Source organism: Scyliorhinus canicula, chromosome 16, assembly GCF_902713615.1.
Source record: "Scyliorhinus canicula chromosome 16, sScyCan1.1, whole genome shotgun sequence".
Lineage (NCBI taxonomy): Eukaryota > Metazoa > Chordata > Chondrichthyes > Carcharhiniformes > Scyliorhinidae > Scyliorhinus > Scyliorhinus canicula.
Window position 1 is genome coordinate 10,776,201 of NC_052161.1, and position 26,909 is coordinate 10,803,109.

Here is a 26,909-nt window from a genome sequence, read left to right on the forward strand (position 1 = left end):
AATCAACCGTGAATGGACGGGAATTCAGCTGCTGTCAATGGCTGGAGAATCTTGATCTTAGCCTCCGCAAGGGCGAATTCCACCCTTTGACTCCCCATGGTATCTCACATGGAACCCCAAAGCCATGTATGAAGTTTAAACCCATGTTGCCATCAATTGGTTTAATCCACAAACAGACCGTGGGTTCTTCCTTTAGGGTTTAGGAGGAGGCCTTTTCCCAAACCTTCAGGCTCTCAAAATTCAAATTGAGCTAGTGAGGAAATCTAAGCCAAAAGAGGGCAGAGTTGCCTAGATTTTGAGGGCAGCACTGCCAGTGGTCGGTGGCTACGTGTGTGGCTAATTGGCTACAGTTTGGATGCCAATTCACTGGGCGGATTATCCCAGCGACCACTTTATGGGGTTTGTCACTTAGTGGATGAACCGATAAATTTCGAAGTGCACCTTCCTCCCAGTTACTCATCTGAGTCGAAATTCTGCAGCCGATGGGATTGCCTTTTCCTGCCAACAGTGCGCTATCGCCCTTGGGTTTCCCGGCGGCACGGGGTGGCTTCAGTGGTGCGAGTAGAGAATCCCATCGCTAGTGAATGGTGCGCGGCCGAGAATCATGCGGCTGGGGACCAGAGGGTGTAGTCCCTGGTAGAGCGACCGCTCAGGGTACAACTGAACTACACAAACCAAGAGGCCCTTAGTTTCAATCCCTCTGACATGGCTGAACTCAATTTGGACCTGCAAAAGGTATAAAACAAGGAACCAATTAGATCGTTATCTGATATTTACAGAAAAATGGTGGTAAGTGACCCCAGGATTAGACCTGGTGGCAATGCACTCCAAGTCATTTTAATTCTCCACTTTTGTCCCACTCCAAGTAGAACATAGAACATACAGTGCAGAAGGTGGCCATTCGGCCCATCGGGTTTGCACTGACCCACTTACCCTCACTTCAACCCTATCGCAATAACCTCATCTCACCTTTTTTTGGTCACTAAGGGCAATTTATCATGGCCAATCCACCTAACCTGCACGTCTTTGGACTGTGGGAGGAAACTGGAGCACCCGGAGGAAACCCACGCACACACGGGGAGAACGTGCAGACTCCACACAGACAGTGACCCAAGGCAGAATCGAACCTGGGACCCTGGTGCTGTGAAGCCAAAGTGCTAACCACTGTGCTACCGTGCTGCCCGTGGCTTCTGTCCTTGGTTTGCCGTAGAGCTCCAATGAAGAAGCTCAAGAAACAGCACCTCACCTTTCAACTCGGCAGCCTGCGGCCTTCTGCATTCAACACTCAGTTCAGCAATATTAGATCATATCTCCCGCCCATATTGTGCGTTTTTTCTGCTTTTCTTTTCCTAATTTCTTTTTTTATTCCTTCAATTTGCATTCGGAAGGCTGCTTTCCGCCCCTCATCTGGACACATCTTCTGTTTCTTTACAAAACATGTCACCACTCGCTTTGGCTCTGGTACCATTAAACCTTCCCCTGGCCTCCACACTGTCACAGACGCTTCCTTTTTGTTCTTCTAACCACCGTCCTCCATGGCCCCTGCTCAAAACCTATTACACATCTATCTTTCCTCAGTTCTGTTGAAAAATTATCGACCTCAAATGTTTACTCTGTCTCTCCATACGTCCGTCTGACCATAAAGATCGTCAGACGTAGGAACAGAAGTAGGCCATTCAGCCCATTGAGTCTGCTCCGCCATTCAATGAGATCATGACTGATCTGATGCGATAATCCTCAGCTCCTCTTTCTCACCTTATCCTCATAACCCTTGATTCATAGAACATAGAACAGTACAGCACAGTACAGGCCCTTCAGCCTGCGATGTTGTGCCGACCATTTATCCTAATCTAAGATCAACCTAACCTACACCCCTTCAATTTACTGCTGTCCATGTGCTTGTCTAAGAGTCGCTTAAATGTCCCTAATGACTCTGACTGCACCACCTCTGCTGGCAGTGCATTCCACACACCCACCACTCTCTGTGTAAAGAACCTACCCTTGACATCTCCCCTATACCTTCCTCCAATCACCTTAGAATTATGTCCCCTCGTGACAGCCATTTCCACCCTGGGGAAAAGTCTCTGGCTATCCATTCTATCCATGCCTCTCATCACCTTGTACACCTCTATCAAGTCACCTCTCTGCCTTCTTCGCTCCAGTGAGAAAAGCCCTAGCTCCCTCAACCTTTCTTCATAAGACATGCCCTCCAGTCCAGGCAGCATCCTGGTAAATCCCCTCTGCACCCTCTCCAAAGCATCCACAGCCTTCCTATAATGAGGCAACCAGAACTGGACACAATATTCCAAGTGTGATCTAACTAAAGTTTTATTGACTGATTAAAAATCTGTCTCTCTCAGCCTTGAACATACTTAACGACCCAGCCTCTGTAGTTCTCTGTGGTAAAGAATTCCATAGATTCACAATCCTCAGAGAAAAAAAATTTCTCCTCATCTCAGTCATTTACCCCTTACTCTGAGATTCTGTCCTGTGGTGGAATCTCCCACAAGGGGAACCACCCTCTCAGCATCGACTCTGTCAAGAGCCCTGAGAATCCGATATGTCTCAATAACGTCACCTCTCCTTCTAAACTTCAATGAGGACTCAACTTCTAGCAGAAAATCCCTCCACGCCCAGGATCAACCAAGTGAATCTTTCTCTAGACTCTCTCCAATGTCAAGATATCTTTCCTGAGATAAGTATTCCCAGTGTGGTCTAACGAGCGCTTGTATAGTTTAGAATCTCCAGCACGCCCGGAGCTTGTCCTTAAATACAAGACATCTCCATTTGGAAAGGATCAGAAAAAAAGGAAAAATCAAGAGAAAATTCAACCACCCCACGTTCCTCTTAAATTAATAACGGGTTGTCCAAAATGTCTCGATCTTTATCTGGGGAACTCACTTCATGGGAGGTGTGTATAAAATGTGCTGTCATTTATTTTTTTTACAAAACTTAGAAAGCTGCAGTTTTATATTTTCAGTATTAATATACTTTAGGATCATTTAAAGAACTCACATTTGTGATATTTATGTTACCCAGACTGTCGAATTTAGTGAATAATGAGGTGTTAGATCAGTATTAAATGACATTGCGTGATAATGAGGAACGATAATGGAGAGGTAGAGATTAATATCCACTTACTCAAAGAGTTGGCGTAATCTAATAATTTGTACTTTTCAAACCGAATTTTGAATTTTGCAGCCCGGCTAATCACGTGTCAGTCCAGGTCAGGAATAGTACTGATCAGATGCAGCGTACTGCTCGCTGCTGTGGAAACATGTTTGAGTTCCAACCTCGGGATGCACCAGTGTGTCCTCTTTCTGTTTCCCAAGCCAACCTTCCTGTCCCCTCTCTGTGGATCAATTTTTATTTGAATCCCAACCAATACAGAACTAACGGCAGTGACCGCTTGGAGCTGTGCTGACTTGCAAATTCACTTTGGATTGCGCGAGATAGTCGGAATCTAGAGGGGATTATCATTGTGTCAGCCTTTCCTGAATCTCCACCAACTTCTGCCGATTTATTAACTAATCTTACATGCGTCAATAAAAAGAGAAATATATCAGTGTCTTACTTGTTGGATTGTTTCATGCATGATGCTGTATTGAAGGAGACATTTTATATAGAGCTCCCCTTCCTGTGACACTGCTGGCCCAAGATCACTATTGGCATTCATAGTCTCACTGGAATGTATTTTCACAAAGTCACTGCGGTCCTCCCTCAAACTCCCTGCCTGTCCACCTCTTTCCTCTTTTAAGACGCTCCCTAGAACCGACCTCTCGTCTGATATTTCCTGATATGGCCCCGTGTCAGATTCTTTTTTTTAATGCTCCCATGACGTGATTTGGGATGCTTTATTCTGTTAAAGACACATTTTAAACACAAGTTGTTGTTGAGTTCTGTTCAATATGTCTGTCCGTAAGTTGTACGGAACTGGCCCTCCACTGCGTAGGAATATAATAATAATAATCGCTTCAAGGAGGCTTCAATGAAGTTACTGCCAAAGCCCCTAGTCGCCACATTCCTGTGCCTGTTCGGGGAGGCCGGTACGGGAATTGAACCCGCGTTGCTGGTCTTGTTCTGTATTACAAGCCAGCTGGTTTAGCCCACTGTGCTAAATCTAAACCAGCCCCTATGTGACAAGCAGGGAGTTACGCTGAGTGTAGAGCATTGTCCTTTCACTTCCCAACCAGCAGGACTGAGGGAATAAGTAACTCCCCTAAGGTGCACGATGGGGAGGTGCAGTCAGTTCAAATCCCGTCATTTCCTTTATGGCCCAGATCATGGGTTTGATCCTAACTCTGACCGATGGCTGTTCCATCTCTCTGACATGAGAATGCTGAATGGAATGAGTTTGGGCAATCTCAAGCGAGGTTTCAGTTCGCCCTAATCCACAGTCTATAATTTAGCAATTGTAGCGAAAGAATCCTCTGCGATCTATAGTCTGACAGTATGGCAGACAGAACTGTGACAGTGGTGCAGTGCTGATCATCTTCTGAAAGTAGATTGAAAGCTGCACGATACCCATACTGTACACTGAACGTTACCTGGGCCCCAAACTCTGGAATTCCTCCCCTAAACCTCTCCACCTTTCTTTCTTCCCGGAAATCTTCCTCCCTGACTAAAATTGATCACTTGCTCTGAAATGTTCTTATGCGTCTTGGTGTCAAAGTCTGTTTGCTAATGCTCCTGTGAAGTTGTTAATGTTGTAAGTTGAAGCAACCATTGGGCAGTGACACCAATTGCAAACTTTGAAGACTTGGGTCTCAATCTTGACCCCTGCCAAGACTGGCATCGGAGGAGGACAAGAGCTAAAAATAGCCGCAACATGCCGGCACAGTGGCGCAGTGGTTAGCACTGCTGCCTCACAGCGCCAGGGACCCAGGTCAATTCCAGCCTTGGGTCACTGTCTGTGTGGAGTTTGCACGTTCTCCCCGTGTCTGCTCTGGGTTTCCTCCGGGTGCTCCGGTTTCCTCCCACAGTCCAAAGATGTGCAGGTTTGGTGGATTGGCCATGCTAAATTGTCCTTAGTGTCCAAAATGTTAGGTGGGGTTACTGAGTTGTGGGGATATGGGGTTATGGGGAGGCTGCTCTTTCAGACGGCTGGTGCAGACTCGATGGACCGAATGGCCTCCTGCACTCTAGGGATTCTATGATTGTATGCCAGTTCTTCAGCTCCATCCTGACTCTGTGCCATTTTTGCAGAGGCAGAATTAGAGGTGGGCATGTCTATCTGCCCTCACGTGTCAGTTAGCCAGCCAATCATGCTCAATAAGAAGCTAGATGACATCCATGTGAAGTTTCTGGTCAGCCTGCAATTTCACAGAGGTGTCAGTAGGCGACCCCCCTGGCGGGCAGCCGGGGGAGCCAGTACTCCAGGGAGGGTTGGAGAGACCTCCCTGGCTGACTGGGTGCAGGAGCAGTCACAAGCTGCCTGTAGAGGACCCCCACGCTCCCCCTAACAGCAGTCGCCTGGTTGCAAAACTCATTTTTAAATTACGGATTTGAAAAGGTTGGAGGAAGGTCACCTCCTCTTTGGAGCGTCCTCTCTCTGACGCACCTTCCACCGCATCCTGCTGCTCCTTTAAAGCTGGAAGGCGTCTGATTGGCCATTCAGCTTTCAAAGTCCAGCCCCTTTCCGTAAACGGGACAAGGAACTAGTCTCCGTGCCAATTCACAGCTCTGTGAAAATTCTTGTGAGCGACTCTCTCCCCCAGGGTTGGGCTCAGGGAAACTATTCAACCCCATTCCTACGCTTGCAAGCAAAATCCAGCCTGTGCACCTCATTATCTCCACTGTTTAAACAGTGGCACTAAACTATTTAAACCAAGATGACAGTAACTTTCAAGTTAATATTTACAATTTATGCTACACCTGAACTTATCACCAAGTTTCTATTTTTTAATTTGCTCTTGTTTTGGGTATCACTTTCAACGATAGCATTTATTCCAATACCCAGTTAATGGTGCGCTGAGGCAGACTTTAGAACATAGAATAGTACAGCACAGAACAGGCCCTTCGGCCCACTATATTGTGCTGACCATTTATCCTAATCTAAGATTAACCTAACCTACACCCCTTCAATTTACTGCTGTCCATGTGCCTGTCCAAGAGTCACTAAAATGTTCCTCATGACTCTGACCCCACCACCGCTGCTGACAGTGCATTCCACACACCCACCATTCTCTGTGTAAAGAACCGAATTCTGACATCTCCCCTCTAACTTCCTCCAATCACCTTAAAATTATGTCCCCTCGTGACAACCATTTCCACCCTGGGGAAAAGTCTCTGGCTATCCACTCTATCCATGCCTCTCATCACCTTGTACACCTCTATCAAGTCACCTCTCTGCCTTCTTCGCTCCAGGGAGAAAAGCCCTAGCTGCCTCAATCTTTCTTCAGAAGACATGCCCCCCAGTCCAGGCAGCATCCTGGTAAATCTCCTCTGCACCCTCTAAAGCAGTGCATCTCAAACTATCTGATGTGGCGTACCGGCAGTTTTTTTTTTCAATGTGCCAGGGACCGGTGAGCGAAACAAGCCAATCCAGGATTACTGTCTCTTTCTTTTCTGGAAACACTCCAAGTACCGGCAGGCGATGGCTCGCGTACCGACACCGGTACGTGTACCACACTTTGAGAAGCACTGCTCTAAAGCATTCACATCCTTCCTATAATGAGGCGACCAGAACTGGACACAATATTCCAAGTGTGGTCTAACCAGGGTTTTATAAAGCTGCAGCAAAACCTCATGGCTCTTAAACTCAATCCCCCTGTTACTGAAAGCCAACACGCCATACGCCTTCTTAACAACCCTATCAACCTGGGTGGCAACTTTGAGGGATCTATGTACGTGGCCACCAAGATCCTTCTGTTCCTCCACACTTCCAAGAATCCTGGGTGTGACAATGGGCGGGGGGGGGGGGGGGGGGGGTGAATCCCGTTCCTGTCGAATTCTCCGGCGCCGGGGATTTGGCGGCGCTGGCAGTGGCCCCCCCCCCCCCCCCCCCCCCCCCCCCCCGGGCGATTCTCCGGCCCGCGATTGGCCGAGTGGCCGCCCGTTTTCGGCCGGTCCTGCCGGCGTAAATTAGAGTAGGTACTTACCAGCGGGACCTGGCTGCGCAGGCAGCCTCGGGGGGGGGGGGGGGGGGGGGGGGGGGGGGCAGGGGGGGTATCTGGACCCAAGAGGTTCCCCCACGCGATCGGGGCCCACCGATCCGCGGGCAGGCCTGTGCCGTGGGGGCACTTTATTCTTCCGCGTTGGCTGCTGTGGTCCTCCACCATGGCTGACGCGGAGATGAACCACCCCTGCGCATGCGCTGGGATGACGCCAGCACACAATCTGCCGCTCCCGCGCATGCGACAACTCGCGCCGGCTGGCAGAGGCCCTTCAGCGCCGGTTGGCGTGGCGCCACGACCCTTCCCCGCCAGCCAGCATGGCGCAACCTAGCCCCTGAAGGTGCGGAGGATTCCGCACCATTGGGGCGGCCCGACGCCAAAGTGGTTCACGCCACTCCTCGGTGCCGGAGTTGCCCGCCCCGCCGATTCCCGCAGAATCCCGCGCCTTTAACCCTGCGTTCAGCATTCAAATCCAACCTTCCAAAGTGAATCGCATCACATTTATCTAGGTTGAACTCCATCTGCCACATCTCAGACCAGCTCTTCTGTTTCCATAGCTATTAATTCCCGGAACTGGTCGGCAGAGGCTTGTAGCCTGTGGGACGCCATTCCCCACCAAACATGTCTGACCAGGAGATTCTCCCGCTCTTACCGCTAGCCACTGTCGTCTTTGGAAGGATTTGTATGTTGACAGTAAACCCTTTTGGCCATGTTACGAATGCACCTTCCTTGGCCATGAAGTCCTGGGGTGGGAATCAAACCCAGAGCTTCAGGCAGTGACGATCCCCATTGTGCAACAAGTTCGTCAGCATTTATTCCCTCTGCCTAATCGCTCTTCAGAAGGTTCTGCTGAGCTGCCAACTTCAGTTGCTGGCATCCATGTGTAGTTTTGGGCTCCACATTTAAGAAAAGATGTATTTGTATTGGAGGCAGTACAGCGAAGGTTCTCTAAACTGGGCGAGAGGTTGTCCTATGATAGGAGGCTGAGTAAATTGGGTCTATGTTCTCTGGAGTTGAGAAGAATGAGAGGGGATCTCATTGAAACCGACAACATTTTGGAGGGGCTTTGACAGGGTGGACGCGTAGAGATCGTTTCCGTTGGTCGGGGAATCTAAAACACAGGGGCACAGTCCCAGGATAAGAGGTCGATCATTTAGGACTAAGATGAGGAGAAATTACTTCACTCCAAGAACTTTTTCTTTGCCAATCGCAGAATATAACTGTCAAGCTGTAAAGAAATGTGTTATTCTTCAACACATCTACAATTAAACAAATACTTTAGCTGAGCCACAATTCAGTTTTTGGACTAATTCTTTCACGTAGTATGGAACTTATCTCCCAGTGTGATGACAGTGTGAGGGGAGCTTGTGTACTCTCTCTGACTGGTTACTGTTGTAAATCATCTACTTTCAGCTGTTTGCTGTGGTTGTCTCAAAACACATACTCCATGTTCAGGACTGGAGCAATGAGTGTGGCGTTCCCTCGCTGTGAGAAACCTGTTGGCGGCGGTGAGGTTTTTGAGTCTTTTCAGCAGATTCATGGAACTAATTTATCTGCTTTGTGACTCATCCTGATTGTCTCAAATTACAACGGTCTGATGACTGTTCCCCCCACCCCCCCAGCCCTCCGTCGCCACCACACGGGGGCAGCAACCAGCTGCATGAGCTAGCGACAAAGATTAACTGGAGCAACAAACCCCAGAGTGGGTCAGGGTGACATCTCTTTGGCAATTAAGAAATATAGAAAACAGGAGCAGGAATAGGCCTTTAGGCCCTCCCAGCCTGCTCCACCATTCAGTATGACCATGATCCTCTATTTCAACACAATACTTCACCATCTGCCCCTACCCCATGTCACCTTTAGAGTCCAGAAATCTATCCATTTCCTTCTTAAATATTGTGAATTCGCAAGGTGCTGGGGATGGTGGTAGGCGAGGTGGAGTTCATCCAGATCAACAGCTCACACAGTTACCAGAAAATCACAGAATTTACAGTGCAGAAGGAGGCCACCCGGCCCATCGAGTCTACACTGGCCCCTGAAGGAGCACCCCCACCCAAGCCCACACACCTCTTCCCTATTCCCGTAACCCCACCTAACCGTTGGACACTACGGGTCAATTTAGCGTCACCAATCCACCTAACCCGCACATCTTTGGACTGTGGGAGGAAACCGGAGTACCCGGAGGAAACCCACGCACACGCGGGGAGAACGTGCAGACTCCGCACAGACAGTGACCCAAGGCGGGAATCGAACCCGGGTCCCTGGCGAGGTGAAGCAACAGTGCTAACCACTGTGCCGCCCCATAAATGTTGACCAAATACCCAAAACTGAACATTTATTTAAAGGTCTTCTGATATTCAGCAAAATAGAAAACAAAGGAAATAAACACCTACCTATTTTCTGAGCCCAGCTTCACACACAGTATATCCCTAAGATGATGGATTTCCCAGAGAGTGGGAATGTAACTCCGGAGATTTCATGGCCGCATTGTGTCACTGAGTCGGGCGCGATGAGACCGTACGATCGCACCCATTGAGTCTCCATTTGGTTTTCTCTACTCGAGGGGATTTAGTCCCAGAAGCTACAGTCTCCCCCCATCGCTAACATTGGTACCCAAACATCATCCAGGTGAACCTACCCTGTACATTCTCTCGGGATCCTGACAGTGGGATACCCAACATTACAGTCGTATAAATATTGCCTGACCAATGCTGTTCTCTCTTTATTTCGATACCATTATGGTCTGTTGCTGCTACTTAATAAGCTCAGAATGCCATTGATACTTTTTATCTACCTGCTCCCATAGTTTCAGAGACTTGTATGAAATAAATTATTGCATTTATATAGTGCCTCAAGACACCCTAAAATCACTACGCCACTGAGGTATTTGGAGGGGTAGTTGTCGTTGTAATGTAGGAAACATGGTTGCCAATTTGTGCACAGTAAGTTCCCACAGTCAGTGTTGTGATAGTGATGAGATCATCACTTAGTGATGTTGGTTCAGGGATAAATATTGGCCGGAATACCAGGGAGAACCCGACTCCTCCTCTTTAACCCAGTGCTATGGGATCTTTGCACATAGCTGAGAGGGCAGCTTGGGCCTCGGTTTAGAGTTTCACCCATAAGTCAGCATTCCTGACAGTGCAGCATTGCCTTAGTGCTGCAATGAATGGCCAAGCTAGATTATATGCTCAAATCGCTGGTGTAGGACCTGAACCGAAAGCCTCTGACTGAGAGGCAGGACTGCTACTCACTGACACCTACTGGGTGGGATTCACCGATCCCCTGCCAGTCGGAGAATCACCGGGGAGCGGCGTGAATCCCGCCCCGGCGCCAGCTGCATAATTCTCCGGCGGCGCAGTTTAGGCGGGGACGGGAATCGCGCCGCGCCGGTCGGTGGCTGCTTGCAGCGACCCCTCCCCTTCCACCCCCCCCCGGCGATTCTGCGGCCCGCGATGGGCCGAGCGGCTGCCCGCTTTCGGCCAGTCCCGCCGGCGGAAATCACAACAGGTCCTTACCGTTGGGACCTGGCTCTGTGGGCGGCCTGCAGAGTCCTTGGGGAGGGCCCCGGGGGGGATCTGGACCCGTGTGGCCCCCACAGTGGCCTGACCCGCGATCGGGGCCCACAGATCCGTGGGCGGGACTGTGCCGTGGGTTCACTCTTTTCCTCCGCGCCGACCACTGTGAACCTCCGCTATGGCCGGCACGGAGAAGAATCCCCCTGCGCATGCTCTGGGATCACGCCAACAGTTCAGCGCATGCGCCAGAAGACGCTGGCGCTCCCGCGCATGCGCCAACTCGCGCTGGCTGGCGGAGGCCCTTCGGCGCTGGTTGGTGTCGTGCCAACCCCTCCAGTGCCAGCCTAGCCGGAGTGGCTCACGCCACTCCTCGATGCCTGTACGGCCCGCCCCGCTGGTGAGCAGAGAATCCCGCCCACTGTCTGTGAACCTTTCACCCTCATTAGCTACTCCCCATTGAGGATGAACCTTTCTTCAGGGGCTACCTATACTTTACCTGTGCTTCTATCAACTGAGGGCAACTGTTGCGTTGCCAATTCTCCAGGATGTGGCTGGAGTGTCCAGGAATTGAAGATCAATTTCCAGGACACAGCTGTGTGCAACCCCGGGGGGAAAAAATAATCGGGAAATTAAAAAAGTTGTTTTTTCATTCCAATTTCCTTTGAACATTTGTCTTTAACAGATATAAATATGTTGAAAATGTGGGGAAAGGAAAATGCCATTTCACTGACAGTCGGGCACCTTCCAGTTAGGTAATGGGTTATTTTGGTCTCCAATTGGCGCAGGAAGGAACTGCACCATAGGGATGGATGTTTTGGCGACTGGAGCATGGGGGCAAGTCATTGTAATACATGTAATCACAGTTAGCAACCCTACGCAACTAATGGGGACCGTAAATGCAGGACTTTCTAATGATGTCCTTGTTGTGAGAATACATTTTTTAAGAGTGGGCAGTACGTTAGCACAGTGGTTAGCACTCTTGCTTCACAGTTCCAGGGTCCCGGGTTTGATACCCTGCTGGGTCACTGTCTGTGCGGAGTCTGCACGTTCTCCCATGGTCTGCGTGGGTTTCCTCCGGGTGCTCCGGTTTCCTCCCACAGTCCTAAGATGTGCAGGTTAGTTGGATCGGCCATGCTAAATTGCCCTTAGTTCCCAAAAAGGTTAGGTAAGTTAACTGGGTTACGGGGATAGGGTGGAGGTGTGGGTTTAAGTAGTGTGCTCTTTCCAAGGGCCGGTGCAGACTCGATGGGCCGAATGGCCTCCTTCTGCACCGGACGTTCTATGGGCGGGATTCTCTCATCCCGCGGCAGAGTGTCCACACCGTCGTAAAACGCGACGGCGTTTACGACGGTGTGAACGGGCCGCTCCCAGGACTAATTCCGGCCCCTACAGGGGGCCAGCACTGCGCTGGAGCGGTTCACCCCGCTCCAGCTGCTGATCCCAGCGCAAACTGGGTGCTGCGGGATCCGCGCATGCGCAGTGGCCTCCTTCAACGCGCCGGCCCTGACGCAACATAGCGCAGGACTACAGGGGCCGGCGTGTAGGAAAGGAGGCCCCCAGCCAGAGAGGCTGGCCCGCTGATGGGTGGGTCCCGATCGCGGGCCAGGCCGTATCGGAGCCCCCCCCACTGGGCTCGGAGCAGGCCCCCCACCCCTCTCCACCCCACCCCACAGGCCGCCACCCGACCCTTCCACTCTGAGTTCCCGCCGGCTGAGAGCAGGTGTGGATGGCGCCGGCGGGACTCAGCATTTCCACAACGGCCGCTCGACCCACCCCGGCCCGAGATTCGCTGGGCCAGCCACGGAGAGCGACCGGCGCCGTGCCAACCACGCTGGCGCCAATGGCGCCGATTCTCTGCTCTGTGGAGAATCGCGTGCCGGCGTCAGGGCGGCGTGGCCCAGTCGCGGGGATTCTCCGGCCCGGCCCAGGGCTGGGAGAATCCCGCCCTCTGTTTCTACGATAAAGGTAGAGGAAAAAGATCCCATGTGGCTATTGCTTGACCAACATTGATCCCTCAAACATTGCCGTCAACTACAGATTAAGTGGCAATTTACCTCATCCACCGTTTATGGGACTTTCCTCTAATTTTGTGCAAATTGTCTCTCTGGCAGTGACTGCACTTCATGAGAAACCGATTGGCTGGGTTGCACTAGGGGTCATCCTGAGCATGCAAGAGGCACTTTGCAAACGTGAGTTCTTTCTTCCTTGGAGGATCCTTCAAGCGACGTTACTGTCTGAATCATACAGAAGCTGGAAAAGGCAGCGTGGAAAAATAGAGGCTCCTCCATGCTGTGTTAACGAAGATGATAAAGGAGAAGTCCGAATCAGTGGGGATTTATACTGGAGAATGCAATGGAGATCTGCAGAATGACGTGTGTTCTTTGATGTAGCTAAAGAGAGTGTGACTTCACGTACTTTAAAAGATCTTTTAATAAGTCTTTGAACCATATATAAAGGTGCCTCTTTCCCCGATTAGTTACAGTCTGAAGTATGTTCCGTTGTGCCAGATATAAGAAAGCGGCAAACTTCAGAAGCTATCCTTTTTTCCCTGACAGTTCACATTGTAAATGAGAAGGATGTGGAAAGGAGGGGAAACAGCGGAGAGTTCAGTACTCGATGGTCGCTTGATTTGTTGCTAGGTTACGACGTCTGGTCAAACGGCACCAAACTTAAATTGCGTGTTTTTGCAATATTCCCGCAGAGCCCAACAGCTACCGCGCCATGGTGGGCAAGACGATTAATGGCAGCCAGCTGGGGAGGGACTACATCCAGCTCAAGAACCTGCTGCAGTCTGTCCGTTTCTACACAAAGGCCAGCCTGTACGGGCCGAACATTGGGCGGCCGCGGAGAAATGCTGCCGCCCTGCTGGACGGGTAAGGTTCATTCACCTGCAGAGGCGGGTCCCCAGTGTGTAAGAGTGAGCTGCAGCCATTTCAGAGGGGGGGGGGGGCAGTTAAACGTCAATCACATTGCTGTGTGTCTGGAGTCGCATGTAGGCCAGACCGGGTAAGGACGGCAGATTTCCTTCCCTTCAGGGACATTAGTGAATCCGTTGGGTTTGTACAACAGTCGGTGACAGCTGCCATGATCACCATGACTGAGGCTAACAATATAGTCCAGATTTATTCATTGAATTGGAATTCCACCAGTTGCCGTGGTGGGATTTGAGCCCGTGTTCCAAGAGCATTAGCCCCTGGACAATAATACCGTCTCTCTTAAAGCGCAGGGTGAGAGAACTGTTGCAATGCAGAATGAGGCCATTCAGCCCGTCGTTTCTGCGCCACCTCCCTGAATGAGCATTTTACCCAGTGCCACTCTACTGCCTCCTCCCCTCCTGACCCTGTGCATTGTTTCCTTTTACATAATCTTCTTATTCTCTCCTCAATGTCTCAATGGAACCGGCCTCCACCATACTCTCGGCCAGTGCATTCCAGACCCCGACCACTCGTCATATGTCTTTTTGCCTCTTTCACCAATGACCTTAAATCTGCGCCATCTCATTCTCGATCCTTCCACCAGGGGGAACCGTTGCTTCCTATCTACCCTGTCCAGGCCTCGCATGGTTCTGAGTATTTCCAAATCTCCTCCCCGCCTCTCTCCTCCAAGGGGAAGAGTCCCAATTTCTGCAACCTAACTTCATTACTGAAGCTCCTCATCCATGGAAACGTTCCCTAAACTTCTGCACCTTCCCCAATACCGTCACATCCTTACTACAGTGTGGCACCCAGGACTGTACACAATATTCCAGTGGAGGATTAACTAGTGGTTTATACAAACTCAGCATAGCCTCCTTGCTCTTGTACTCAATGCCGCTATTAATAAAGTCTCGGATACAGATTTATTTTATCAACCGCCCTCTCAACCTAATTGCCACCTTCAATAGTTTATGTGCATATATATATACAGGTCCCCCTGCTCCTGCACCTGTTCATGGAATAGAATCTCAACAGTGCGAGGCCCATTTGGCCCACTGAGTCTCCACTGACCCTCCGAAAGAACACTCTCCCGACCACCCTGCCCTATTCCCGTAACCGTACCTGCGAGTCCCTGGACACTAAGGGGCAATTTAGCGTGGCCAATCCACCTAACCTGCACCTCTTTGGATGATGGGAGGAAACTGGATGAAACCCACGCAGATGCTGAGTGAACAGGCAGGCTCCACACAGACAGTGACCCAAGGCCGTAATCGAACCCGGATTCTTGGCACTGTGAGGCAGCAGTGCTAACCACTGTGCCGACTTACCGTCCTTTAGAGTTGCACCCTGCCTTTCCCTGTTCTTCCTCCCAAAATATATCACCTCACGTGTCTCTGCATTCAACTTCATCTGCCACCTGTTCACCCACTCCACCAAGTTTGCTGTGTCTTTTTGAAGTTCTGCACAGTCCTCCTCACAGCTGTGAACCAAACTGTCCTTTTCCTGCTGAAACTGTCCGTAGCCCGAGATGGGCGACATGCAGATCAGTGCGAGAATCCTGATGTCCTGGTCTGTTTGCCATCAGAACTGTGGCACAATCTGCACTGTGAACCCCACTGGTCCAGAACGAGCGATCCCATAAATCCATGAGAACTTCACTTCGAACCCCCATAATAAGTTACAGATTATTCACTGGGGTTTTAATGGGGATGCGACTCACAAAATGTGAACAAACAGACTGGCCATGAAAAGATGATTTTATATTTATGGAGTGCTGTTCAGTGATTAATATCAGTGAAAATAAAGATATTTTCAACAATTCAAATAAAAAGATTTTTCAAAAAGAAATTCTGAATATTTTAGTTTCCGCCTTCCCCTAACTTTGTGTTGCAATTTTTAGATTGTTCCTTTCAGGATTGCTGCGATCACTCAGCAAACCCGAGCGGCAAAATCCGGCGGGGGAGTGGGGGGCAAAGAACTGAATTAACTATTCATGCATCTACTCCTCTAAACACACAAATAAATGTCAGGGAGCAATCTACTGAAATACAACCACAAATAGATTTCCTTACATTATAATCATAGAATTTACAGTACAGAAGGAGGCCATTCGGCCCATCGAGTCTGCACCGGCTCTTCGAAAGAGCACTCTACCCAGGCCCACATCTCCACCCTATCCCCATAACCCAGTAACCCCACCCGACACTAAGGGCAATTTATCATGGCCAATCCACCTAACCTGCACATCTTTGGACTGTGGGAGGAAACCGGAGCACCCGGAGGAAACCCACGCACACACGGGGAGGATGTGCAGACTCCACGCAGACAGTGACCCAAGCTGGGAATCGAACCTGGGACCCTGGAGCTGTGAAGCAATTGTGCTAACCAGTATGCTCCCCTGCTGCCCCTTTCCCAAATCTTTCCCAAAACGTCATATTGGCCGGAATTCTCCGGCCGTTGGGATGCTGTCATCCTGCCGGCAGCCCAACCCCCCCCCCCCCCATGGGCTTCCCGGCGTGGCATGGGGTGGCTTCAATGGGAAATCCCATTGGCAGCGTGAGTAGAGAATCCCGGCTCCAGCAAAGGGCACACCACCGAGAAACACGCGTCTGGGGGAATGGAAATCCCGCCCATTATATCTTCATTGTTTATACAACAATTTTCCAAATTTGTACACATATGTGTATTCCATATGTGTACAATTCACTATTTTGGACTATTCCAAAACTGTGAACCAGTCAATAATATCAAAGAACATAGTTTAATCTAGCCCACTCTGTCGTAATGATTATTGATCATGTAAATTGTGCACAGAATTATCAAGTAACTGAGTCATATTACACATTATAATGATCAGTTATTCCAGTATATACTCTGTGCAAAGTGCAGAACAATGAATCAGAATCATGATATTCTTCTTTCATTTCAAATGAATCTGTAATTATAAGTGCAGAATTTTTATTCCGACTAATACACAAGGGGCTGGTTTAGCTCACCAGGCTAAATCGCTGGCTTTTAAAGCAGACCAAGCAGGCCAGCAGCACGGTTCGATTCCCGTACCAGCCTCCCCGGACAGGCGCCGGAATGTGGCGACTAGGGGCTTTTCACAGTAACTTCATTGAATCCTACTCGTGACAATAAGTGATTTTCATTTTCAAGATTAGTTTTCAAATGCGAATTGTGGGAACCGGAGAGCGAGGTTTGCAAGGCTGAAGGTTTGTCCAGGACACCAGATATTCTTGCACCTCCCCTGGCTCTATGTAAACATTTTTAAAGGATATTTTATTTGACTGCTTTTTGTTTCCTGACTGGGCTGTCTGTGAAAATCCTTTAATGTGATTGGCTGCCCGAACAGCCCGATGACATCACTCGAGCCAAGCTGGGAATTCCCTGGGAATGAACGCTGCCATCAGTTGAAATGAAATGAAAATCGCTTGTCACGAGTAGGCTTCAAATGAAGTTACTGCGAAAAGCCCCTAGTGGCCACATTCAAGTGCCTGTTCGGGGAGGCTGGTACAGGAATTGAACCGTGCTGCTGGCCTGCCTTGGTCTGCTTTCAAAGCCAGCGATTTAGCCCTGTGCTAAACCAGTTGTAGTGACGCTACTTGGCGATAAAGGTGAAGTTCTCATCAGAGAGTACGCTCCATCTCTCAGTGAGACTAACTTCAAGGTCAGAAGCAGGCGCTCTTGCTCCGCAGCTGACTGCAATCCCAGGGCCAATACTTGACCCCTACAAAACAGAAGATGTAACGATGCAAACATTGTAATGACGTTACAGAGCCTCTTCACTGTTGTGCCAGTGAGTGTTAACATCCCGCTAGGAAGGTCACGGCTCTTCCCACTTTGCCCCAAGCATAAGCACTGTTCCTTTAACATCTTTACTCTTTTAAATTCAACATCGATGTTGTTTGAATTCAATATAAAAGATTAGCTGAAGGGATATGTCTTCATTCGAGATGTTCAAAGAATGTCGTCTTCATGGGCAGTACTTTAAAGAGTTACATCTTCATGCACAAAGCCTTTGACAGACCATTATTTGCAAACTTGTGATGTGAAGACAGAAACCACATTGAAATCTGTCACTGCGTTGTCTGCGCGGGGAGATCGCCCCAGTTGTTGCCACGGGTTAGGTACGTCTCCGGCTGTCAGTCTGCACCAATATCTCACACATTGGCAGCAGACCGCACTGCCCTCTGATGGCATCATGGTGAAGGTGGTGACCCATCTCCCTCACCAATCGAGAAGCTTCGCTGCATACATTTTCCTGAGTAAAGTGGCCCTTTAAATTCACAGCCACTAAAGTTTTCCAAAAAGCCTCCAGTCTATTAGAAGACTACTGTTCAACAACAGGAATTGGCAATTACCAGTAACTGTTAAAATATCACCGTAGATATGCCATCTGTGGGATGTGGGGGACCCAGACGCACACTTAGAGATCAGGGCAGCCTTTCAAAATGGTCACCTGGGACGGGATTCTCCGACCCCCCTCCAGGTCGGAGAATCCCCGGGGGGGTGGCGTGAATCCCGCCCTCGCTGGCTGCCGAATTCTCCGGCGCTGGGGATTTGGTGGGGGCGGGAACCACACCGCGCCGGTCGGCGGCCGCTGGCAGCGGGCCCCCATCCCCCGGCGATTCTCCGGCCTGCGATGGGCCGAGTGGCCGCCCGTTTTCGGCCGGTCCCGCCGGCGTAAATTAGAGTAGGAACTTACCGGCGGGACCTGGCTACGCGGGCAGCCTCGGGGGGGGGGGGGGGGGGGGGGGGGCGTGGAGGTATCTGGCCCCGGGAGCTGCCCCCATGGTGGCCTGGCCCGCGATTGGGGCCCATCGATCCGCGGGCAGGCCAGTGGGGGCACTCTACTCTTCCCCGCGGGCCGCTGTGGCCCTCCGCCATGGCCAATGCGGAGATGAACCCCACCTGCGCATGCGCTGGAATGACGGCAGCACACGCTGGCGTCCCGCGTATGTGCCAACTTGCGCCGGCCGACGGAGGCCCTTCGATGACGGTTGGCGTCGCGCAAAGCCCCTTCCCCGCCGGCCGGCGCGGCGCAAACCACCCCGGCGCCGGCCTAGCCCCTGAAGGTGAGGAGGATTCCGCACCTTTGGGGCGGTCCGATGCCGGACTGGTTCACACCATTCCTTCCCGCCAGAGTTACCGGCCCCGCAGATTCCCGCAGAATCCCGCCCCTGATCTCTGAAGTGCTGGTCTGGCCAGTGAGACGTCTCATCTATCACGGTGAAATTCTTCTTTGTAACAAACCGTCTGGAGTCAAACTATCAACAGTGGCCTCACAAATACAATCATTTGGAATCTTTGCACAGGGCAGTGCGATCCAACAGATATTCAGGTGGCATTTGTGGTGGGTTTTGCTCAAAGTCTCTCCCCAGCTCTGTAGGCAGGTTGCCCACCGCTATCTAACCACACTTCGGGCGGAATTTACCAGCTACTCACACCGGCTCCACCCTCCTTTCATCAGCATGGGCCCCCCCCCCCACACCCCCTCAGGCCCTGACCCTTGGCAATGGCACCCGAGCACTACCACCCTGGCACACTGGCAGTGCCCCTGCTGGCTTTCCAGTGCCATCCGGGCGCCTCGGCAGTGCCAAGATGTCACCCCGGCAGTCCCAAGGTGCCTGCGTTCAAGAGGGAGGGCCGGGGGGCCACCCTGCCCTGTTCCTGGCCACCCAGAGGTCTCCTTTAGCCCGGGAGAGCCCTCACCCTGGGGTGCCCTTCCGCCTGGTCCAGTACTGAACGGTGCCACACAAACTTTCATCCAGTCAAACACAGGCCTCCCTCAGCCAGACCACGGAGCTAATGAAGGGGTTAATTGAGCTGTTGCTGGGTTGACGATTTGATATGCCCACAGGCTTATATAAACGCACTATAAAGCAATGGGGCTTTTAGGAAAGCAAGTCCTTGATCCTCCCTTTAATGAAAACCATTAACACAACCAACTTTTAACAACAGCCCTCCCTCTCAAGTCTTAATTTAAAACAAAATACTTTCCTGTTATTTTTCTGGTTTATTTTTCCCCAAACCAGAATTAAAATACAGCAAGTCTGCTTCCTCCATGTACCTCCCATTGAATTATTGGACTTTCGTAATGAAGGAACTCTTGAAGAATGTTATTGAATTTCCCCAGTAGCTGTACGAGAAATGATCAGAGAGCAACTGTTAAATCAGCTCTCATTACAGCGTGTGGTACTCTATAAAACAAGCTTTAAAAGAAACAGATAACTTGGGTTGCCCAATTGGCGTTTGAGGTAAACGTACCATCTGGTGCGGCACCGAGCCCAACAGAGCAAGTAGATCCCACATCTGATCATCTCTTCCCTGCTCTGTTGGCTAATCTCATCTGAGGCAAGGTTGCCCCTCAGCATGGCTGAAGGGAAATCTCAACCACAACCCCGTGGTTGTGCTCCAGTGACCTTAGTAAAACTGTTGGTTGAGGCGAAGATTAAATTCGACTGTGATGCTCGGTGCGGTTGTATCGTCTGATGACACCCATCGGCTGGGAGGACACTTGAAGAACGGCCTCTTAGGTGAGGCACTGGTGAGGTGTGAAACCATACCTAGGGTGAAATTCTCCGACCCCCCCCCCCCCCGCAGGGTCGGAGAATCGCCCGGGGCCGGCGAAAATCCCACCCCCGCCGTGGCAGAAATTCTCCGTCACCCGGGAATTGGCGGGGGCGGGAATCACGCCCGGCCGACCGGCGTGCCCTCCGCGCCGAGCGGCGAGCCCCCTGCGGCGATTCTCCATCCTGCGATGGGCTGAATTCCCGCCGCTGAGAGGCCAATCCCGCCGCCGTGGTTTGAACCACCTCGGGTGACGGAGGGATCGGCGGCACGAGCGGGGTCCTGGGGTGGGAGGGGGGGGGCGCGGGGCGATCGGACCCTGAGGGGTGCCCCCATGGTGGCCAGGCCCGCGATCAGGGCCCACCGATCGGCGGGCGGGCCAGTGCTGTGGGGGCACTCTTTTTCTTCTGCCGCCGCCGCCACAGCCTCCACCATGGCGGAGGCAGAAGAGAATCCCCCAGCGCGCATGCGCCGGTGGTGACGTCAGCGGCAGCTGACACACCGGCGCATGCGCAAACTGGCGAACGCCTTTTGGCCAGCCCCGACGCCGGGCGGCGGGCGTCAAAGGCCGCTGGCGCCGGTTTTGGCGCCAGTCGTCGTGGTGCCAACCACTCCGGCGCGGGCCTAGCCCCTCAATGTGAGGGCTCGGCCCCTAAAGGCGCGGAGAATTCCGCACTTTTGGGGAGGCCCGACGCCGGAGTGGTTGGCGCTACACCGGGACCCCCCGCCCCGCCGGGTAGGGGAGAATCGCGCCCCTAATCAGAAACTAGTACCTTAGACAGAACCCAGGTAGCATGAGTTTGATGGGCCGAATAGCCTCATTCTGTGCCATTATGACTTTATCAGGATGTCAAAGTAGAGTCACAGGGACCTATAGCACAGGAATAGAGTGGTCCATCCCATCTGCGCCAGTCAAAAACAATCACCTAAGTATTCTACTCCCATTTTCCAGTACGACCTCGTCTACCTTGGCATCGCAACTGCATATCTAAATACTTCTTAAATGTTATGAGGGTCTCTGCCTCCAGCACCCTTTCAGGCAGCGAGTTCCAGAATCCCACCACCCTCTGGGTGAAAAGGCTTTCCCCACATCCCCTCTAAACCTCCTGCCCTTTACCTTAAATCTATCTGGACAATCAACCCTCTACCAAAGGGGATTCTCCCTGACTATCTACATCCCTCAAAATCATTTGTATTCCTGTTGCATCTCTCATGAGCTCAGACCATACCAGAGTGCTTCCCAGTTCATGAAGTATTTTCCAAAGTGAAGCCTCTGTTGTGGTGTATGAATCTCAGTAGCTGATTTGTGCACAGCAAGCTCCCACAGACAGCAATCTGATAATCTGTCGCAGTGATGTTGATTCAGGGATACATGTTGGCTTGGACACCAATGGTAAGATTCCCCCTACTCTTCTAACAAAATAGTGCCATGGGACCTTTGCACAGCCTCCTGAGAGAACAGAAGGTGTCCCAGTTTAATGCTTCACTGGAAAGACAGTAATGCAATCCGTCCTCACTACAGCACTGGAGTAATCAGATTAGCCTCTCATCCCTGAAGTGGGACTTGAACCTCCAACCTTCTGACTTGGGGAAGTGGGACTGCTATTGGCTGTAACACAGCGATGACGGCCAGTATTCCTGAAATATAGATTATTCCTCTTGTCAAGAAAGCCTAGACATTGTTTTGCAAAATCCATAAATAGAAATCTTACATTTGAAAAATGAAAATCGCTTATTGTCACGAGTAGGCTTCAATGAAGTTACTGTGAAAAGCCCCTAGTCGCCACATTCCGGCACCTGTTCGGGGAGGCTGGTACGGGAATTGAACCGTGCTGCTGGCCTGCCTTGGTCTGCTTTCAAAGCCAGCGATTTAGCCCAGTGTGCTAAACCAGCCCCTGTCAGTTTCAGCTCTGAATATGATTTATTTGTGTGGTTCGCTGAGATACTGTTAAATTCTTATAGTGGTTGAGGGACTTTGCGGGCATACAAGAAAATAGCTTTGCATCACAGAACAGGAAGACACTAAAAATCAATGTAGCAAGATGATTTGTCATTTCAAACTCTTGTTTAAACAGAAAGACATTTTTACAGCTCTCTTCAGTCGAGCATCTTCCCAGAATTTGGGTGGTAAGGGTAATTACTCGGTCCTCATTCAAGAATGGGTTGGTTGGAGTGTCAAAACCACAATGTCTCGTAGAATCATAGAATTTACAGAAGGAGGCCATTCAGCCCATCGAGTCTGCACTGGCCCTTGGAAAGAGCACCCTACCCAAGCCCACACCTCCACCCTATCACCGTCACCCAGGAACCACACTTAACCTTTTTGGACACGAAGGGCAATTTAGCATGGCCAATCCACCTAACCTCCAAATCTTTGGACTGTGGGAGGAAACTGGAGCACCCGGAGGAAACCCACGCAGACACGGGGAGAATGTGCAGACTCCGCACAGACAGTGACCCAGCGGGGAATCTAATCTGGGACCCTGGAGCTGTGAAGCAACAGTGCTAACCACCGTGCTACCGTGCCGCCCACATTTATGGCCACTGGCCCTTCATTCAGCTTCCCAAGTTTTAAAGAAAGGTTTTACCCTGAATCAGGAATCCGATTGTTGACCCCCCCCAATAGCTCCATTGTAACTTGATTGAAATACAGCAACTCTTCAATGAATCAGAAGATCAAGATCTGTAGAGTTTGGGATGAAATTTGAAGTACATGAGTCAATGTTTAGGAGGAGCCTCTATCCACAGTAGTTCTCCTGCCCCCCTCTCATACAGCCACCACCCTCCTACCTTGATGGACAAAAGAAAATAACGTACATTCACACATCAGAATTGACCAGCTGACCTGGCAATCTCAACAGAGGTAGGAACACTGGTCTGAAAAGTAGAATGCAGTGTTTATACTTTAGACGATTGCATTACTGGGGGTTCCAAATCCTCAGGTACCTGACTCCCATTTGATTGCAATACAATAGTGGTTGCATGGTCATCAGAAAACAATTCTTTGAGCAACAAGTTTCAGCAATGGCGGGACGTGTTGCAAACTGTTCTGAGGCCGCATGAGATGTGAGACCAACAAGCCCATGATTGGCGCCATCAGGGAAGCTTGATAAAACTCAGCAGGGCTGGCTACATCTGTGGAGAGAGAGAGAGAGAGAGAGAGGCAGAGTTAACGTTTTGAGTCCAGAAGACGCTTCTACCAGAACTGACCAGGACCTGAAACACTAACTGCACTTGGCTCTCCACAGATGCTGCCAGATCCGCTGAGTTTATCCAGAATCCGCAGTGTTGCGCTGTCATTTGAGGAGCAATGTAGGTAGTTTTCAGTATCTTGAAACAGCAAAGCTTGGGAAATAATTGAAGGAATAGAAAGGGGATCAGAAGGCAAGTCATTGGAGATATTGTTGGAAGATCAGTGAAGTTAAACTGGCAGAAGATGCTGTGACAATAAAAGGTAAGAGAGGGATAAAGCTCGTGCAGTCCAAATGAGTTAGTCGACAGAGAGGAGGCATTGATCTAGAACACAGCGTGCGGCAGCGTTAAATGTTGCAAATAGATCGAGGAGGATAATGAGGGATACTGCACCATGGTCTCAATCATACAACATGTCAATTGTGACTTTGGTTAGTGTCGTGTTCTTTGTGATTCTTGTTCTCAGGATGGATGTTGGAGTGTTCACAAAAACACAGAAGCTAAGTTCATTAACAAAACATTTATTACACTACTTATTAAAGCTCGACCACTTACTCCTATAGTAAACAATAATCTAGTAATCTACACTACACTAACACTAGTCTCTACACACTATCTATATCTGTACTCTAATCCCGCTCACTCCTCCTGTGCTCTCCTCTCCAGCGTTCTCCCAGAAGTCAGTGCTTTATATAGTTCTGCATCTTCATAGAAGTTACAGTGCAGAAGGAGGCCATTCGGCCCATCGAGTCTGCACCGGCTCTTGGAAAGAGCACCCTACCCAAAGTCAACATCTCCACCCGATCCCCATAACCCAGTAACCCCACCCAACACTAAAGGCATCTAGCCCCACCCAGTGGTTAATTATGATATGACATTAACCCTTTGTATTCTGAACATTTCCCATAATGCCACAGTTAGGATTTACAGTGGGCATTGCAACAGGAGGTGCACAGACTGTGAAATGAAAGAAGAGTTAACTTGTTGGGTCAAAATAAACAATTAAATAGTCTTGTATTTGATATAGTGCCTCAGAATGCAATGGAGATTTGCTCCCATCCGCTCCCCTCCTATCGCATGCATCTTCTATCCATCCTGCTTGCAGCTTGTTCCTTGGTTAATTATTGCTGCCTTTGGAAACAAATGCAATTGTGCAAATGGTTTCCAACGTTGCTGCATAGAACCTGGTTGGATTTGGGCTTTTAGTGTTGGTGACATGCAGTGTCTCCAGTACTGGCAGACCAGCGAACAATGGAGCAGCTGATCCTAATAACTGGCTAAATTGGAAAATGTTAACTCTCCAGTGATAATTGTTTACTGGTGTGTTAAATCCTCATTGGGAAATGCAGACTGAGTGACTGATACAACCAGAAATTATACCCAGGTGTCGTACTTGAACTGCTCTCTATCGAGTTTGATATTTAATCAGCAGAGTTGTACTGGAGGCTGCATTTCCACTGAGCTCAATGACAGGTACAGTTTTGTCCAGGTGTGCTCAGAAATGGGTACTTGGGAATGTTTTAAAACTTTATGGGTCTGCTTTAGCTGTGGTTATAATACAGCTGTGGTAAATTTCAGGATGGCAACATTCTCACCAGTGAGTCAAAAGGTTCTGGGATCATGTTGCCCTCCGGAGACTTGAAGCTGTAACCTGGGTCCATGCCCCAGTGCAGCGCTGAGGGAGCACTGCACTGGCAGAGGTGCCAACTTTCAGACCAGGAGAGGGATTCTCTAATCCCCCCCCTCCCCCCCAAGCACGTGTTTCCCACTGGTGCGCCTTTCGCTGGCGGCGTGATTTCCCACCCAGCCAGTTATCAATGGGATTTCCCATTGCCGTTCCCATTTCCCCGTGCCATCGGGAAACCCACGGGCAGGAGTACGCTGCCGGCGGGAAAAGCGAATCCCAACGGCTGGAGAATTCCGGCCCGGATGTCATACCGAGATCAAGTCTGCCCTCGCAGGTGACACGACTTTGAAGATCATTGTTTTCAGAAGGGGTTCCAGCCAATGTTTATCCCTCAGATTCTGTGGCCCCTGTCCTATTGCTGTTTGTGAGGTCTGGCTGGGCACAAATTGGTTGTCACTCTCCCTACATTGCAACACTGATAACACTTTTTCTTCTGTATTCGTTCGTGGGATGTGGGCGTCGCTGGCTGGGTCAGCATTTGCTATCCATCCCTGAGAGCATTTAAAAGTGAACCATATTGCTGTGGGCTTGGAGTCACGTGTAGGCCAGACTGGGTAAGGACGGCAGATTTCCTTCCCAAAGAAATGGGAAATCCTGCCCCATGTGGCGGCACAGTGGAACAGCGGTTAGCGCTGCTGCCTCACAGCGCCGTGGACCGGGTTTAATTCCGACCTCGGGTCACTGCCTGTACGGAGTTTGCACATTCTCCCCGTGTCTGCATGGGTTTCCTCCGGGTGCTCCGGTTTCCTCCCACTGTCCAAAGAAGTACAGGCTGGGTGGATTGGCCACGATCGATGCGCGGGATTACAGGGATGGGGAGTGGGCCTAGGTTAGGGGGCTCTTTCGGAGAGTCGGTCCAGACTTGATGGGCCGATTGGCCACCTCCTGCACTGTAGTGAATCTGTGGGCCACATCGGGTTAGAGAAAACGCTACATTTTTATTAAAATATTTGATTGATTACCAATGAGATCTGGCTGAAATTACAAGTGTTCCAGTCGCTAGTGCTCGTAAACCTCGATGAGCACAAGAAAATTCATTTAAAAAAATGCATTTAGCTTAAGTCTCATAATCACATCTGTTAGCTTTCGCTACTCTGTTCAACAAAACTAGCCCTGAAACCGATTCAAACTCTGTAATAGCCTAACTTGTAAAAGGGTGAGTTAATTGCAAACCTCCCTCTTTAGAGATGATTATTTTCCTGTGCTAAAGTGTCTGGATAGACACTGCTAACTGAAGTTAACTATATAAAAACATTTTCCCATCCCAGGCGTTCATTGCTACATCACTGCGTTCATTTATGACAAATACCCACTGGTTATTCAGTTAATCCCCTCACACATGTTTTGTTGTGTTGAAGTAACTGTATCTGGCTGCTGCCTTTCTGGATCTTTAGATTTGAAGATTTCAGCCAAGTGTAACAGAGCCATAGGGCCCATGGAATGGAAGGAATTCATTCAGCCTATCGAGCACATGCCAGCTCTCCGGGAACAGACTGGGGAACTGCTCCACGTAGTTTCCTGTCGGTCCATTTGCCTCAAGTGTCCATCCTAATTTCCCTATGAGATCATCGATCTTCGCCACTTCCACTTTTCTCATAAACATTGAGTTGCAAGTCATTACCACTCACCTTGTAAGAAAGTTCTTCCTCACATCTCTCAGGCTGGCACCTCTTGCCCAAAACCATTAATCTGTGTCCTGTAGTCCTTGTACGATTTGCTCATGGGAACAGCCTATCTTGCTCCACCTTATCTGATGCACTTGCCTCAGATTTGCCCTCAATACCCTTTGGTCCTGGGCGACCCCAGCTTTTCCGACCTCCCTATAGAAGCTATAATAATAATAATTATTATTGTCACAAGCAGGCTTACATTAACACTGCAATGAAGTTACTGTGAAAATCCCCTAATC

At 50.2% G+C, this 26,909-nt stretch overlaps 1 protein-coding gene across 1 annotated transcript in view; it reads left to right on the forward strand.

The window, feature by feature from the left end:
- The window catches only part of hpse2 (heparanase 2), a 279,913-nt gene that overhangs the window by 138,531 nt on the left and 114,473 nt on the right, over positions 1–26,909 (forward strand). Inside the window, exon 5 of the mRNA XM_038822233.1 lies at positions 13,335–13,506. Coding sequence (XP_038678161.1) covers positions 13,335–13,506 — 172 coding nt within the window. The remainder of the gene's footprint in view (positions 1–13,334; positions 13,507–26,909) is intronic.